At 37.3% G+C, this 18655-nt stretch overlaps 1 protein-coding gene across 43 annotated transcripts in view; it reads right to left on the bottom strand.

The window, feature by feature from the left end:
- CLASP2 (cytoplasmic linker associated protein 2) overlaps positions 1-18655 on the bottom strand; it is a 139636-nt gene that overhangs the window by 45425 nt on the left and 75556 nt on the right. For 31 of the 43 annotated variants that reach the window (XM_071735923.1, XM_071735927.1, XM_071735922.1 and 28 more), the window contains 9 exons: positions 18400-18545; positions 17009-17144; positions 12618-12688; positions 10457-10516; positions 9156-9233; positions 8413-8580; positions 5802-5857; positions 4436-4606; positions 1250-1273 (listed from right to left, as the gene is read on the bottom strand). In XM_071735923.1, coding sequence (XP_071592024.1) covers positions 1250-1273; positions 4436-4606; positions 5802-5857; positions 8413-8580; positions 9156-9233; positions 10457-10516; positions 12618-12688; positions 17009-17144; positions 18400-18545 — 910 coding nt within the window. The remainder of the gene's footprint in view (positions 1-1249; positions 1274-4435; positions 4607-5801; positions 5858-8412; positions 8581-9155; positions 9234-10456; positions 10517-12617; positions 12689-17008; positions 17145-18399; positions 18546-18655) is intronic. The other 12 variants (XM_071735925.1, XM_071735934.1, XM_071735928.1 and 9 more) reach the window with 1 other exon arrangement.

The following is an 18655-nucleotide window of genomic DNA, read 5'->3' on the forward strand; positions in this document are numbered from 1 at the left end:
CTGAAGCACTTCCCCTACTAGTTTTAAAGACATGTGGGACACCATTAGTTGTGACTATTGGTCTGAACAAAAGCCTCTACACGTGGCCTTAAGAATTTTTGTTGCTGGTAACACTGTGCAATAGCTCAGGATTTCATGTTTGGGACTGACAGTTGTAAATAAATCCTATTATACGCAACATAAGGAAATCTGGTATCGAAATAAGGAAGAAACTACCTTGTACAAAACCCCCTCATTTTCTTAGTGTTATTTATAATAACAATTATTACTATTATTTAGTATTGCCACCTGCAATACTAAAAAATGGCTCAATTTTTTCCAAAAAGTATCTTTGATTAAACTGATTTTCTGTGCTTTAATATGATGCAAGATTCTGTGTTTTAGAGACATACCTTCTCCCTGTTTTCATTTCTTTGAAAAACAATCTGCTTTGCTTCCAATAAACTAATCATTCATTGAAACACAACAGGAATTATCAAGTAATCAGCAAAACATAACTGACTTGTTCCATGTTCCTCAGCAATAAATTAGGAAAAAACCTATCAGGCATCAAGCTGGGACTCTGCCATTTCATTGTATGAGAAGCATTGCTTATATATACAGACAACAGCTATGAGAAGCCTGATTCTTAACTGCTTTGCAGTTAGTATGAAAACATGACAATTCCATCCTTGTGTTTACTGCAGTGTATTAAGAAAAAGTAAGCACTGAAACCTACCTGTAATACTTGGTAAGCTATTTTAACAGGTAGGTCGTTTTCAAAAAATTTTTTTAAATAGAATGACCTTGTATAACAGGATTTACAGGCATATACATTTATGTAGCTAGAGGAGAGTTTGATAAAGTACTTTCGAAAGAAAATTTTATTTTATTTTTTAAAAATCTTTAATTATGTGGTCAATCATCTTCTCTCTCCCATTGCCAAGAAGTCAAAAATGACTTTATGGGTAAAACTATGAAACACAATTGAACTAGAGCATGTTTTTTAAAAAAGCATATATTGATTACAGAATTGCTCTGTAATTAACAGAATGGAGTAACATCCATTTCTGATGCTGACACAGACCAATCATCAAAAAGACTAACAAATACAGCAACACCACATATATTAAGACAGATTACATAGAAGTGAATGAAAATAGCACAGTATTTTGTTAATGAACAAATATATTAAACATCTAGTATTTACATACAAGACACTTTATTAAATATTTAATAGAATTAGAGGACAGACTAAACAATTTCTTACCATCCATCTTGTCAGAAGTATCCTCTTTGTTGAAAAAGCAGGCAAAGAAACATGGAAAACTTAGTGTGTTAGAATAAAGGTGTTCACAGCAGAGTCATAAAACATTAATTAAGGAAAATACATTAATATTAAACACAGCAGACTTGTTTATCTAATTCATGCATGTATAAGCTACTTTAAATAAAGTTGGTTTCTCCCAGTGAGGTACAAAATTACAGAAAAGGGTATAAGTACCCTGTACAGGGATGTTGGATCCCTCTGTTATTACCCACATTTTAACAAACCCGTACAGTAAAATATTTATAAACTGTTTCATGCTTCATGTCAACAGTTACTGCAGCACCAGTACATATTTTTATCTTTATAGAACCACAATACATTTCTTATGAAACTTGCTACTGAGCATGAAGCTTCACCTGGGCTACAGGACAGGAGAGAAAGAGACATCACAATAAAGATAGAGGACAAACAAGAGAAAGTTCCACTCTGGTTTAAAAGCACTGAAGTTTAACCAGCTGGAAGGCAGTGCATACATGTTCTGACAGTCACCATCAAAATTAATACTTAAGGATGTCAAAGGTAGTCAACATTCAGATTACAGTAGAGAATCTCCTTCTGCTTCTAGAATAGTCTTTACAAAAAAACCAAAACAAACCCAACATAAATAAGTAACCAAGAGTTCTTCTACTAATAATGAAAGGGAAGAAAGGGCTGGAGACCATTATAGATTACTATACTTCAAACTTGTGGTTCTCAATTTATGGCAGCTGTTTAAGGAAAAGGTGGATGCTTGAAAGTAAGGTAAAAATGAATTCAAGCTGCAGGGAAAAATGTTATTTATTTTGATACTGACTGTAACACCTGAGAAGACATGGAATGCATTATGGAAATAGTAATATTTTCTAGGTGCTTTGGTATCATGGTCAGCATTATCTTGAAAAAACTATCATTTAAGTTGCCACACTGGGATTCAGCAGAAACCCTTTAAAAAAAAATCTTAAAGACCCATAAAACCTCTTTGAAAAGGAACAGAGTGGAGAAGTTTACAAATCAGTTCAATTTCTGAAACATGGCATTTGCCTGGATTCACACTCCGTTCATTTTAAGGTTACATTTTGCAAAGCAAATAATATCTTGAGGTGGATTCCATGCTTAATCCTGAGTGAAACACAAAACAGTCACACTCTTGACATAGGTAAGAGGGGACTTAAATTACCTTACCACTATTAAAAAAACTGTGAGGAGAAGGAGCAAAGATAAGTCAAGCAACACTTCTTTTCTGTGACTGTAAGGAAACCTTATTCTCCTCAGCTATCACCTTATACCTTCTGTAATAGGATTTGACTTTGCAAGACATTGCTAGTATCACATTATTTTGCCATTTCAAACTACCACTGTAATTCTTGTCCAAAAGCGAATCCATCTGACAGCAAAACTAAACTTTGAAGCAATTCTAATCTTTTAAAACAACATGACCTGGACTTACTACCTCTTCATTCCTCTCCCCTACCCTTACTCACCAAAACTATTAAGAGAATAAGCTATTTCTTCATTCCTATTATTTTCCTGCATAAACCCACCACTATTTACTTCCCTGAAAACCTCTGTGCCCTTCTCAAACCTTGCTTGCAAAAATCTGAGTTTGAAGCACAATTGCTTGAAATGTTCTGAAAGCAAACCAAGACTCCAATCAAAAGCTATTTTTAAATGAAATTCTCAAGAACAGAGTCGTCCCTTCATTTCAGCAGTATGACTGCTCAGACTTCTCTTTTCAATTTCCATTTGCCATTTTTTCTTCTTTCACCATGCTCTGTGTCACTTGTATTTCTCACAATAGCTGAGCTCCAGCTTTGTCTGAGGTTCAGGATATGTCCTTTTGCACACCAAAAGAGACCAGACAATACTCTAATCTTGGAGAATAATCTTTCCATTTCTCATGCTTTTAGGTGTTGAGTTAGGAGGAACTGCAAATTCCTCAAGCAATAACCGCAAAGCAAACTTAGAAGCCTAACTTTGCTGTCCACCTGCTACCCAGGAGGTTCTCTGATCTCTCCCTCTGTGAGCACTAGAGGGAGCCCACACCCGAAATTGCTATTTCAAGTAGCACATATTCTTTCCAGCCTTGCTCATGCTCATAAAATTTAACCCTAAAATCAGTGGTGTTCAAACTATGTCCAGTAGGCCTTGATGTCAAAAGAATCAACTAATTTACAATAGTTTTAAATTTAAATTTTAATTTTAAAACAGCACAAACCAAAAGTTTTGAAAACCATAGCAGAAATGTATCCTAACATCTCCCCAAACACAAGGTAATTAAGGAAGAACTATTAACAGTTTCTCTGTCTCTGTTTTGATCATCTTGGGCAATACTGACACTGGGACATGCCTCTTTGGTGATCTTGCTGGTACACAAGCTGAGAAGAAAACCCTACCAGTTTTGTGAACACTGAACCTCACTTCCCTATAGGATGGTTAACCTAAAAAACCAAAAACACGACCATATTTCTTTACCCTTCATACCAGCTGGTTTAATTAAAACTCAGTGGAAGGTCTAGTATCTACCACAATCAAATACATTCCTGCACTTATGATTTGCAGCACTACGTCTGACAGCAGGACACTGAAGACTGTCACCCTGATAAAAACATGCACATAGTTCCACTTAGGAAGAAATCTAAGAAATCAGTGTTGCATATTATCGTGTAAAACACTTCTGTATTGTGTGAAGAAGCCTCCACTTACTGCCAGGATGTCTCTTTAGCAGTGTTGTAAAATGGTCAGATAAAGAGCTGAGAAAGACAGAAAAGCAAGAGATCTGATTCTAGTCTAGAAACAAAAAGCCGCGACCACCACCTGCTGTTAAGCGAAGGTACCACTCTATCCAACACTCAATATTCATTCCAGAATAACCCACAGGAGAGCGTAGCATAGCATTATATTATTATAGATTAACCCACTAAAGAGCATACATAGCAATTCTTTGCATTGACATACTTCCAGAACAAGATAAACAAACCATCTAACCAAGTTGGTAACCGACATCAGAACACCCGCTCGTTTGCAAGGCCGCAACACTAATAAAAGACAACCAACATTTTTTTCAAAGGTAGAAGTATTTTCTCTATAATGTTTTGATCGAAAAACCTCAAAAAATATTTCATGGTGGTGTAGAGATGTCTGGCTTACCTAGTGAAGCATAAGATCCCGGAGGCAGCCCGGCTGCTGAGAGGCGCCCCCCGGCAGCTGCCTGTCCCGCCGCATGGCGCGCCTTGGCGCCCGCCGCAGCGTTAACGTCGATGTCGCTGCGAGACCTCTGCAGAGTTCCTGGGCCTGGAACACTCCTGCTGCTGCCTGAAGCTAGAATTTAAAAAAAAAAAAAAAAAAAAATCAGAAATTAGATATTAGAAATTCTAATTAAAATTAGAAATTCGGTTGGTAATTAATAATATTTAAATTAATTGAATGTCGAAAAGGTCAACGTTTTCTATTACTGCAGCAGACCAGCAGAAGTACAGAAAATGATGTAAAATAGTGGAAGTAAATATCAAACAAAATACCATTGACATTAAGAAGCAAACTAGGCTTGTTGCCTTTGTTGCCATGAAATTCAAGTGACAAACAGTTTACTTCACACTAGAATTTATCTTCATTCAGCATGACATTTCAGCATAATTTAATACAAACTCTGTGTTCCCTTCCTAGTGCACATTATACAATTCTGAACATTTATGTGATTTATAACATTATTGAATGCTACATAAACATAAGAAAATTCATAGCAACCTTTATGAAAATGAGGGAAGACAATATCCCCACACTTCAGCTAAGGTAAAGCCACAGGCAAACTGAATGCACAACTTGAAATGTTTTAGGGTGTGATCTTCTGATAAATATTTTTACATTCACCTCCTATTATTTACTGATTATTACTTGCTTCAGTTCATTTTAACCACTGGTTTATGTCTTCAACACTTGAATGCTCCTTAACAGTTTCTGTATGCAGAAAAAAAGCACTTCCAATTACTGGCCATTTGTGATAAAGAGTTCAATTATTTACTCTGAAAGAGTTAGGAACACAGTATGTGAAAAGAGAACAAAGATATATTCTGAAAACTCAAGACAAATTCAGCTCCTTGAAGTACAAATCTGTGCATTTGGGGTTTTTTTTTGTTTCTTATAGAGCAGCAGTTACAAGGGAATAGATCAAAGGCACAAGTCCTTCATTTTTAAGTGTTGTAAACCTAATTATAATGACCATACAAAAATATTTTGCTTTGCAAGTGACTGTTCCATGACAAAACTCCAAGACAGAGGATCAATTAACAGTACCAACACATAGCAAATTATGCCTTTTGCTTGCAACAGCTGAAAATACATAAAACATGAAGTATTTATGAGGCAATCTTAGCTCCAGGCACAGTTTGTAGTGACACACACCATTATTCAACTTGGAAACAGGGCAAACGCTTAAGACATTCAGATTTTAAGCTGCACTTAAAACTTCTAATTCTGAGAAAATAAAGAACATTCCACTTTATAGCAACTACCTTACCTCTGCCTGCAAGGCTTGCTGGGCTGGCTGCAGACCATTTAGAAGACAGAGGCCGACTGGAAAAAAAAAAAAAAGCCAGTAAACCCAGTAAGTCTCACCTATCAGATTCAAAAAGCAACAGTAATACAGAGAAAAAAAAAATCTTCTCTTTTCTCCCCTTCAACTTACTCAGCACAGTCTTTTTAAACACATTAAATACAGATTGATAAGGAAAACAAATCATCACCTCTTCTGTCTTCTATAAAATTTTATCTTCATCACAAAGCATTAATCCGTGACCCAGTTCGCTAATGCAAAGTTCAGACTTTTCAGACTTGGTCACAGAAACATTCAGGGTTGTCAGAACAAGGATTTAACCACTGGGCTGGTCTTCTAAATCAGCCATCAAATAAAAGCAGCAGGAGCTACACAAAAAGCTTGGTTTATGAAAGACATTATGCAAAGTGCTATCTGCAGTAACAAGGAAAACAGGCGTACAGTTCATAAGCCTCCTCCAGTCTTACATCTCCCAAGAACTGAGTTAAAAATTACAAAGGAAAATGCTGGAACTCCCAAGCAGCTAGACTGAATTTTCCTTGATTAAATGCTCGGGGCTCCCACACAACTTAAGAAAGGAGAAAAATCCCATCTATTTTCCTCCATGCTTCCTCTCCACTTGCCACTACTCTTACTGCCAAAATGAGTAGCTGCTGAAGTAAAATGTGTCTTCTCATGTTTAACTGTGACACCTTCCTTCTGCCTGGTTCAGCAGGCTAAAATGCTGTAAGAAGGACCAGAGAAAAGCAAAAGACTGGCAGAAGAAAGCATTATACTTCCATCATCCATTTGTATCTCGCCACTTAAATATATACTCATGTGGGAAGGTCTGTATTTGATGAAATAGTCAACTATTCCATCAATACTCAAATTACAGCCTGAGTCTATAGCAATGGCTTTAGTAAAAATAATCCCTAGTTTTAAACCAAAAAGCAAACAGAAAAGGGATGTATAAACCTTGTGTATTTAAGTTATTAGCTGAGGAGATCTATGATAATATAGAGCTCAGCACTGTTACCTCCTCACAGTTACCATTAACTCCTCAAAAAAGGGCATATATTTCCAGCTTAATGTGAATAATACCTACTTCCTGACATTACTGACTAGTGTTTTGGAGGCATTTTGCTGCAGTGAGGTGGAGGAGGCCCAAGCAAATCTCCTAAATGCATCCTAATCTTACAAGTTGCTCCCATCAGAAGGCCCAGACAACTGTTACAACTTCAGCACTTGCACAACCTATTGCAAATGACATTTCTTTTGAACAGTTTCACATAGGAATATGAAAAAATAATTTTTATCAATAAATTGTAAGAGCTGTCAGTTTAGAAGGCTAAAAATCATGGACTACCAGACTTCTAGGAAAGCCAGTCATATTTACTAAGCCTATAAACAGAGAGAAGTTAGCATCACAATTAGAAGCCAGAAATATAATTTTGGGTGACACAGGGAAAAACAACAGGTACCTAAACAAACAAAAAAAAAAACCAAAATTAATTAATTTCCAATATAGTGAACCCTTTTGTACATCTCTTATTTTACTCCTCTTTCTGTATTGTAGTATTTTCATACTTTGCAACACAGGAAGTAACACTTGAACATGTAAGGGTATTTTAAGATTCTAATTTATCTCTGATTTAGTTTATTACTAGAAATTCATTAAGAGCACTCTGACTTTTAGGCAGTAAATACAGATTGATTTTTTAAAAATTGATTAATTTTGAACACTTTTTTGTGGAAAATGACTTGTAATAGTCTCCATTTTAATTATTTTTAAAATGTTTTTTATGATTTGGAAAGATGCAATTTTACATAGACGAAGGAAAGCCTCCAATAATTAAGGCAGCAGCCAAAAATGTAAAAACATTAATTTCCAATATGCTGGAAAAAGTCTTTCAAGTCAAGAATGGGCAGGCAAATGTTCTGGCTTCGGAAATGAAGCATCTTGAACTGAAGTCTTAACAGGTTTAAACACTTTGGGGAAGACTCCTAGAATTTAAAGGAAAAAAATAACAACCCTGCTATAATGTAGGTTTTTACTAAAAAGTCAGTAGATTTCTTCTGCTATTGGTACACCTAAGCAAGCTTTAATCTACCCAGCTCAAGAATGTTGATACATTTTAATACACCACTGACTGCTTCAGAGACCCAACTTCCAGTTATTAGCATAGCTGCAAAATACTGCTAATACATCAGCAGTACAGTGAAGACAGAAAAAAAATACTTCCCAGTGAAAAGGAATAAAAAAGGAGTAGTACCATTACGTCTTTGAGACTTAATTATCACTACAGAATCATCAAGCTATGAACCTTGGAGATATTTTAGTATAACAGGCTGCTAAGAAGTGAATACCTGAGTAAGAACAGCCTGCTAAAATATAGTTAATAACTGCTGTTAGTTTTCACCTTGATGTGCCAATACTGTCATACAGCAACACATAAAGATTTTATTTTTTAAAAAAAATTAGAAGTGACAAAACACCAATCACAGTTTTTTTGTAGACCAAAGAAGTCTGGCTCATTTGCTTTTGAGAAATAGTTTTTGTTTAGAGGCACAAAAAGAGTTGAACAACCCTTACTTAAGGCTCTCCTGTGAGCTGGAGGATGACCTGTCTGACTGAGGGAGAGAAGCTATGCTGCCAGAATTCTTCAAATAGGTCTGGAGACTTCTTTGATAGGGTGGCTCAAGAGAATTGTACAGAGTCTCAGCTTCACCAGGAAAGTGATTCCTAAGACCCAGATAAGCCCTGCAAAATAAAAGAATAACCACATATAATTGCTTTATATTTTCTTCGAAGTGTGAAGTCAGGAAGTAAAGATTACAGAATGACCCAGCAATGGAAGGGAAAGAATTTCAGACTAAAAATAAGTAATGCATAAAATACTACTCATCACATCATAAGAAAGACCAGCTACAGTGACTGAATTATCTTTTCAAAATAACTTAGTCTGTGTTCTGAAATTCTTACATTCACTTACCAATTCTGTGGGGAAGCAAGAGAAATTATTTTCTGAACTACTCAACAGTCAAGTATAGCAATTGCTTAATGACTTAATGGAGGGAAAAAAAAAATAACTTTGCAGCAGTATCAACCTTTATTACTCAGTTCAGTAGAATCCTCAAATGCTGCATGGCAGTACTAACTGCCTCAAAATCCAGAACATCCTTTGCAAACAAAACTTATCAGGACTTCAAGAACAAAACCAATAATTTTCAGTGTAATCCCTTCTTAAGTCATAGTTAATCATTCACCTCTGATTAGTGTACTAGCACTCATGTAAAACATACAGGTAGTCAGAGAAAAATGTAGTTAAAACTCACTTTCTTGCCTCCACTCTTGCTTCTGCATCAGCATCATGAATGCCCTTCTTGATGGTTTCAACCAAGACAGCTGCGTGCCTAGAAGGAAGACATTCTTTATGCTATTTTGTAACTCCAAATTCTATTTTAAGTGATAAAGTTTTACACTTTAATTAAAATTCCTCTATGTAAAACCCAGTTGAGACAGTAGTCCTTTCAAAGGTATCAGGTAAATAAATGCTGAATAAGCACACCAATGATATTATTGCTCCTTCTGCAAAGGTTTAGGTAAGCTTCAATTTAAAAGACTTATAATTTACTTTTCAGATATTCATCCATCTACTACGCTTAAAAAGTTATTTAGAAATAACTTCTTAAACTTTTTTTTATAACTTTTTAAAGACACCTTCCTCTCTGAATTTGAAAAACTATTTCCCCTACTATATTAATAGTATGAAATAGGAAAAAGTTAAGGCCAGCAAGTTTCCTTTCCTGTCATACACCTCTGAAATCCACCTCTGAAAGGTTTTGGCCTTTTTGTTCTAAACCTGAACACCAAAGCACCCACTGGAACAACCAAAAGCATGGTATGTGATAAGCAGATATTAATTCAAGAAGTGTTTGGCATTTTTGGGTTTTCTTGAGGGTGGTTAGGCCGGGGTGTTGTTTTGTTCAGGTTTTTTTAAATACATACATATACATAAGATATACACTCTGACATAAATGAAGTGTTCAAATCTATTGCTCCCTTTCTCAGGAGCATTTTGAGGCATTGAAAGACGGCTGTGGAGCTGGATGAGCTCTTCAGAGCATTCTCTGAAGGCCCTGTAGTCCCTTTGCTCTTACTCTGTGCTTACCATATCCATTCTCAGAGATGATGCATGGCCTATTTTCCTGTCTACCTGGAGAAGCTACAGTCTGCTCTTTATCATTACCAGAAAAACACCTTCTCGCCTAATCCCACTTGACATCTTTCATGGTGAACACACAATTCCCCTTCTTTCAGGAGTAAGACAGATGCTTCTGTCCTTGCTGCACTGGATACACTATATAAGCAAAACTCTGAGAAAGCATGGTATGCATTGCTCACATTGCAGTACAGGAGAAGAGACAGAGGGTAAGGAGAGGAGGCAACACGTAGCCAAGGCTGGAGCACTGAGTTCTCCTTCTTCCTGGCACTTGAACGAGGCACATGATCTGCAGTGCTAGAAAGACTGACCACCACTGAACAACATAATCCAATTAAAGGAGCCAATGGAAAGATTTCTGTCTTAAAATTCATTAGCAGTTTGTCCCTGGGAAAAAAGTATACTAGCTCATACCTTTCCAATGAATGTGTTTGCCACTCTTGTAACAACAGGTCTAAAAATTCAAACGAGCGCCTAAAAAGACAGAACAAAAAGTTTTAATTAAGACTCATTTCTCCAATGTGCTTATGAAACAAATAGTAACTTTATTCCTTCCACCTGAGGAAAACAAATACATAAAATAAAAGTATGTTTTGCTGTCAAATAAGGACACTGGTCACCTTATTTCAAAGTTAAAATATTCTGTACAGAAAGTAAATAGGCTGGCTAACTAATCCTAAACTTCAAAAAAATACCTGTGGTTCAATTAACCATGTGTCATGTTATTACATATATGCTATGTTGGTTTTAGTAGCCCAAAAATAACAACCAAATAAATCAATAGTTTAAAAATTGTACAAACTAATATTTAAATATTAAATATTTAAATACTTAATATTGAAAAACCCTCACTGCTTTTAATAATTGAGCTAATAACTAATAACATTATGTTTCTATGGAAGCATACTTCTGTCCCAAACACTATTCACGTCTGTCATTACTGAGTGTGCAGTATATAGGAAAACTCAAGGCCATCAGTACAGGGCTCTGTGTATAGAAAAGCCTCCTAAAGATCTGCAGGCACTGTACAAACTCCTGTACTTTAAAATATGTCTGAATCTTGCTAACAAATCAAAGCAACATGGATTATGAAGGTGTAGATAAGTGGACAAGCCACTGAAGTGGACTCCACTGTCTGGATCCATTACTTTTCCTAGTTATGTCACATCTTTGACCTGTTCTGGCAGGGCAAATTTAATTTTTTTTCTACCCAAATCCTTTGGACATGTACATGAAACAGCAAGAAATCCTAAAAGGCTTTTCACTATTATAACTGATCTAGTTCTCCCCTGCTTTTCCAAAGAAATGAAGTCAGTATGAAAACAATGCAACAATTTTGGCTACCTTCAGTGAAGCTCACAGGATTGTGAAGTGCAATACCAAAGCCACCTAGAGTTTCATGTTTCTCAACAAAGCCATGGTAAGTGAAGGCACTGAAACCCTATGAATTGTTTTGAAGTCAAAATAGAAGTTGTAAGCCAGTCAGTATAATTTGGGTTGAGATGACACATGCTTTGGATGCAACAGCAGCACAGATTCAGAGCAAGCAGTTCAGATGCTCAGGCTGTTTCTTGCACATAGCTGTATTGCTTTCAGGGCTAGCCTAAGTCCAGAGATATTATTAACTGCTCTGGTGAGATTCTGTGCAGAAAATGACACTGTCAGAAACCACTTAGTTTTATCAAGAGCCAATCCAAGTGGTCACATATGTTATTAAAAAAAAAACCCTAACATGCTGAAGATGAGATGCCCAGAGAGGTGGTGGAAGCCCCACCCCTGGAAGTTTTCAAGGCCAGGCTGGACAGGGCTCTGAGCAACCTGATCTAGTGGGAGGTGTCCCTGCCCATGGCAGGGGGTTGGAACTGGATGATCTTAAAGGTCCCTTCCAACCCTGGTAATTCTATGATTCTGTGAAGATGCATCTCAGCTGTTAAACATGACAACATACTGATCCACCACATCCTACCTAAGGTAGCAGCCACTGTCTCCATCTCACAGTCACCAGTGGTAGGTTCTTTATTTTGGGCAGAGGATCAGACAGCCTTGCTCCACGCATTCACACTACATTGTGCAAAAGTTATAAAGTCCTTGCACCAGGAGAGGAAAATACTGTCCCAGGCTGCACACAGTACACTGTAATGCTTCAACAAGAGCTAACCCCACTAGGCTTGTCAAGCCTGGCCAGAACAGTAATTAATAGGCTCGAGCAAGTTCTTTGCCAATCTGTTTCATGCTCTCCCGGTGCCTCTCAGTACCTGTGTTGTTTATTTGCATAAGATTGAGCAACACAGATACAGCTACAGCTTTTTTCCCGTTACGGTTTTTAAATCAAAAGGTACTTTTTCCAACACATACATTCTGTAGGATACAACACATATCTCTTGAAATGGCAGAAAATACCATTCCTCAACATTAACTGATATAACTTTGATGAAATTAATTTCTGTAGTTTACTGGAAAACCTGGTTTTGTGTGTTCAGTGTTAACAGCCATAAAACTTCAAATCTGTTTTCAAAATACGATCATCTTCAGAAAAGCAGTACCTTTAATAATTTGCTATTTACAACATACTCACCTTCTAACTGCAACTGATTTTGAGGTACAGTTGCTTGTTATTAAAGGTATCAGTCGTGGCACATGGGTATGCTGAAGAAAAAAAAAAGACAAAACAAAAACATAACCACTCTTGAATTTGTACTGTACTAATTATGACAAAAAAGGACTAGCAACGTAGTGCGAATTGCAATAATTTCAACTGCTTACTGGAACTAAATGTAGAATACAACTAAGTAAGAGGCTGCTGCTAGCATATAAATTGATTAAACCTATTTTTTTCTAAAATGTCAAGAAAAAGCACTCCCAATACCATCAACCATTACACCACAATTTGCCATATTTAGCTGTCAAAATCATATATGAAGGCTTAAATATAGCTGTCTCCTCAAAGGAGTTATAAGTTGATGATATTGAAGTTTCGCCAAAGGAAAAAAGCAATACACATAGCAGTCTTAAAAATCAAGAGTCGTGGGGGAAAAAGCAAATCAATCCATCTGGAATTATGATCATTCTTTCAGGGATCAATCAATATGATGAGTTGTACTAAGACCCAATTCCTTTTATTGCAAAATATGTCAATAAACTAATAAAAGCATGACAAGTAATATAAGCAAGCTTTATATATAATCTATATGGAAACACCTATCATTCTTGTGGAAAAAGACAACTCTTGGACTACCATTTAATCTGGTTTATTGAGTTTGCACAGTAAACGGTAGCAGGGGGGCTACAGGGGTGGCTTCTGTAAGAAGCTGCAAGAAGCTTCTTTGGTGTCCAACAAAGCCAATGCCAGCTGGCTCCAAGACAGATCAGCTGCTGGCCAAGGCTGAGCTGCCAGTGATGATGGTAGCACCTCTGGGACAACACATTTAAAGGGAGGAATATGTGACAGCAACAACTCTGCAGACACCAAGGTCAGCGAAGACAGAGAGGGAAGAGATGCTCCAGGTACCAGAGCAGAGATTCCCCTGCAGTCTGCAGTGAAGACCATGGTGAGGAAGGTTGTTCCTGCCCTGCAGACTGTGGAGGAGCAGATAATTGACCTGCAGCCTGTGGAGGACCCCACACAAGAGCAGGTGGACATGCAAGGGAGGCTGTGACCCCATGGGAAACCTGTGCTGCAGCAGTCTTCTGGAAAGACTTGTGGAGCAAGTTTGCTAGCGGGACTTGTGACCCTGTGGGGGAACCAGGCTGGGTAAGTCTGCTCCTGATTGCACTGCACCCCACAAAGGGACTCATGCTGGGGCAGACTGTGAAGAACTGCAGCCTGTGGGAAAGCCTCATGTTGGAGAAACTAATATAGAACTTTCTCCCGTGGGAGAGACCTCATGCTGGAGCAAGAGAAGAGTGTGAGGAGCCCTCCCTCTGAGGAGGAAGGAGCAGCAGAGACAACGAGCTGACCACAACCCCTATTCCCCATTTCTCTGTGCCACTGGGGTGGAGGAGGAAGTAAAGAAAATCGGGAGTGAAGCTGAGCCTGGGAAGAAGGGAGGGGCAGGGGGGAAGGCGTTTTAAGATTTAGATTTTCTTTCTCATTATCCTACTCTGATTAGATTGGTAATAAACTCGTTTTCCCCAAGGCGAGTCTGTTTTGCTTGGGACAGTAATCGGTGAGTGAACTCCCCCTGTCCTTGACCCACAAATTTTTCGTCTTATTTTCTCCCCCTCCTGTCCAGTTGAGGGTGGGAATGATAAAGCAACTTTGGTGGGCGCCTGGCACTCAGCCAGTCAACCCACCAGAAGTAGATAAGATAAACTATGTTAAATCCAAACGCAGTATTTAATTCAGAATTAGGGCAGCCTGACTTCAAGCTTATCTTAACTAATTGTAGACACAAAGTATTAACATTTTGATTCTGAGTAACATGGTTCAATAAATCCATTTTCAGTTCTTTATTCTTTTCCTGATTAAACACATACCTTCTAAAACCGTTTCAAATACAGTGTGAGACTGTAGCCTATTAAAAAAAACTGCTTTATAAGTCCAGTACTGAACAATTCTTAGTATCCCATGCATCATACTTTCTCCTTAAGTTATTGCAGGAGGATAAAAATGCACCAATCACCAAGAAAGCAGAGAGATAATTATCTCAGAGTACTGCCAACTTCTGAATTAGGAGGGAATTAATCCAAAAATCTGAAACAACCTTACAGCTGCATTTCTTCATACTGATATACTTTAAACAGGATTTTAGGGGGTTTTTGTGTGTTTTGCACAGTTTTCAAATTGGAAAGCAGTACGTGACTGCCAGAAAGGGAACAGTAAGCAATCTTACGGGAAAGAAGAAAACATTTTTACAGATGGAGAAACCTGTATGTTCCAAGTCTTTGGAGCTACTGACATTGTAATTTCTACAAAGTGTTTTGCAAAGGAACCAAAGCCTCAGGCTTGCTTTCATTCAATTTTAAGACTGCACATTTCATCTGTTACTCGCTTTGAAGCTTCCTCACAACACACCCTGCAGCTCAGCTGCCCAACCTGAATCCCATCTCCCTCTGAAAAATATTTTCTACCAGCATGCCATGTCATTGTGACTGCCCCCTTCCCTCCCCAGCCTTCTTCTATAAATTGGTTTTCTTAAACACTAAGCGTCAAGAATGAGAAACCAGACTACAGCATAAGAACTATGTGGAGAAGAAATACGAAATCAAATAAAGATACAACGACAAGATGGAGTTCTTCAAGACCACTGTTGCAATTCAGCCTCCCTCTTTTTATGTAGACTCACTCTCACAGCAATTGGATACTAAAGCACCAGGATCTGGCCTGGATGTCACTGGATTCTGGTAGTTTTCCAGCAAAATGCTGACTCCAAAAACTGTAATGTTTTGGGTTCTAAATATTTCTCTGACCACACTCTCCTTGGCCAACTCTCCATTAACCCAAAAGATGGAAGTCCAAAGGAGAGTGGGGCAGCATTTGGTTTGACTCATTTCTTTTACCACTAAAACACAAATTTTCTGTCCAAACGTTTTTGCATAAGCCATTTACTGACTATTTGAACACTATGAATAGGATTTTCTTGCTCTTATGATTCCAATCTAATGTTAAAACACATCTGAGAATAACAAAAATTTAAACAAAATCAGGGCAGTTACAGCTGATTAGTAGGCTTGTCCCCAGCTGAACTGAATCAATAAAGCCAATTCACTATAACTGGTGAAATTTTTATTTCATTCTGATTTTCTTGTGCTTTATTTGGCTTCCGTAAAAACACAAGAAAATTTTAGTTTCTTACAAGCCCGAGCTTGCCTAATACTACTGCAAATGGTGCTCTTCTCTTACAACTTTAATTATCCTTTGTAAGGTGTATTCCTTCCTCCTGTCTCAACTCTGTGCCATTAGCCATCTCACAGTACATGTCAAGAGCCTAGGGTAACATGCCAATGGTTGGTAGCCTAAGTGCTGGAACAAAGTTAATGCAGAAGTCTCAGAAGCACATTCTCAGAGGAATGGTTAGACAGAGTAAGAAAAGATTCTAAACCATATTAAGGATGGCAGTAAAAGGTGTGATTGAACCACTAAGGTTTCCAACAACTTACAAAATTAAGACCACAGAGGAGATCAGTGAACAGCAGTCAGTGCTTAGCATTAAGATGACAGCTTTTTATGTAAAAATTACAGGCAACCTCTGACTTTTATTTGAAACTCAAAAATATCAGTATGAGTCCCAAAAATCTAAGTTAAGTATCTAGCCTCAGGCATCTGTCAGTAGCAGATGCTTAACTAAGGGGCAACAAAAAAAATACAGATATTATATAGTATTTCCCTCTTCTTCACGCTATAGCTTTACAGACTCATTTTAGGAAGTTCTTAAACCCAATCTCTGTTGAGCTTTTTTTATGTGAACTTGTGCTTACTGAACTGATCCACATTTGCTCAGCCTCTTCTACACTTGAATTTCACAGTTGTGTTAATGCATAGGATTTTTTTGTTTTGGGTTTTATAGTTTGTTGTACGTTTTTGTTTGTTTAGTTTTTTGTGGTTTTTCTTTTTTAATAATATAGTCTGGATCTTGGGATATTTTGGTTTTTGTCTGGGTTTTTTTTGTCTTTGTTATATATTTTTTTTAAAATATTCTTACTAGTTTCTTAACTGCTAGTTTAGATTTGCTTTTCTTCAAAAAGACAGTTAATCACTGTCAACCTTTGAAATACACTTGCCTTCCTACAATTAACACATTACAAAAAAATCCTGAAAACATCCTTTCTTCTCATACCTATCCTTCCGCCTTTACAATGGGAACACTTCCAATTCCTTTCAACAGTAAAGACTTGTCCAACTGTGAGGAAAATTACTTCTCTGTAAAAGAATGTTTTTATAACCCTGTATTTCACAACTGTTATTATCTCTACTAAGAGCCATTACCTGAATATTCCAAGTAAGCAAAGTGAGAGAGGAACACCTACCCGAATAATGAATCTAATGGCTGCACACCCAGACGTTGCCATCACTTTGGCGCTGTTGGGAACCAAATTGAACAGAGTAGGCACAATAGCTTCAGCTCCATGATCAAACTTGTTTCCCAAAACAGTTGAAAGATGGCTATTTAGAAAAAAAGGAACAAAACTTGTTAATGAAAATTAATTTCTTAGTCTTAAAATAACAAAATTATTTTACATTGTTTAATTTACGTCAAAATGTTTTGATGATTTCTCTTTCCAAGCAAGAGAATTTTTTAATTTCATTACTTCCAAGTCCTTGCCACATAAGAAATGCAGGATTTGCAGAACACTTTTGTTACTTAGCAGGCATATTAAACACTAGTAATTTCATTTCATGATGAAAAAACAATGCCACAATTTGAAAGGCTAAATTTTCATGTCCACATAAAACACCATAGTATTTCTGCTTTTTTAACACAATTTGAGAGCATATAATTTCCATAAAATTTTAAATTTATTGTTCAGTATTTTTTCCTTTTGAATGCAAGATGAGGATGTGTACAAAGTACTTTTAATCTACTCCTGACTTCATGTTAAGAAAGGCTAGCATTACTTATTTGAAGCCTAAATTTCCCTGGCAAGCACATTTCTATGCTCCAAGAGCTCCCATAGTCTGTTTAACCAAGAGACCAGAAAAGCAAGGGTGAACTCTGGGAAGTGTCTTTTCCACAGGAAAACAAGTAGGTACATTAATGCCTTTCCAGAGGGAAAAAAAAAACCAACAACCCAACAAAACCATGGAAAATGTGAAGTGGGAAAGACTGCCCTGTTGTAAAAATAAGGCTCCCCTTCCTTGAATTTAATGAGAGTGCCAAAGATGATGAGGATGGAAATCTTATTTCTGTTTAGCTAAAGCTTCTAAAATTATCACGGCCACAAAAGATATTATCTGACCAAAATGTACAACATTTTGCTGTTTCACTTGGGTTTTATCTTTTTAAATTGCATCTCAGACCATTCAAAAGTAAAGCAGAAGGGCTCAAAGCACTGTAGGGCAGTTAGCTCACTTTGGTGCTACAAGAAGTCACAGTAAAGTTCTATGCCAATCACTCAAGCATTAGTGCTCCTAAGACTAGCCCCAATATTACAGTAGTACTTAGAGCAGTTTGTAACTTGCACTAAGTGATGGCAACTTCTTCACTTACAATCTGAACAGTATTATCAGTTACATATATCACCCCTGAAAGAAGTTTCCTGCAGGTATTTCTTTACAGTTTCAGGTACTAACTTGACTCATTAATCACAGAGTAATCATCCATCAAGATACTCTTCCGTGCAACACCAAAACAGCATCTTTAAGTTAAATTCCTACTAGAATCCAGCAATGCATACAAAGGCACACACAGGATACTTACGCTACAGTAATGCACGCTTCCCTCACCACCTGGGATCTGAGATCCTTGGCTGACAGCTTGAAAGCACCATCCAGGAGCCGCAAATGCTGGAAAAATCCATCATACTGTGCAGCCCCAGCAACGAGCAACGATCGAACTTTCTTCAGCTAAAAAATTTAAGGCATTTAGTTTAGGACACTCCCACTATGCATTTCAAAATGAAACGACTTCATTGCAAACATGGCTGTAGGCATGTCTGTAAAGCAAAACATCACCT

This window comes from Heliangelus exortis, chromosome 2, assembly GCF_036169615.1.
Source record: "Heliangelus exortis chromosome 2, bHelExo1.hap1, whole genome shotgun sequence".
NCBI classification, from domain to species: domain Eukaryota; kingdom Metazoa; phylum Chordata; class Aves; order Apodiformes; family Trochilidae; genus Heliangelus; species Heliangelus exortis.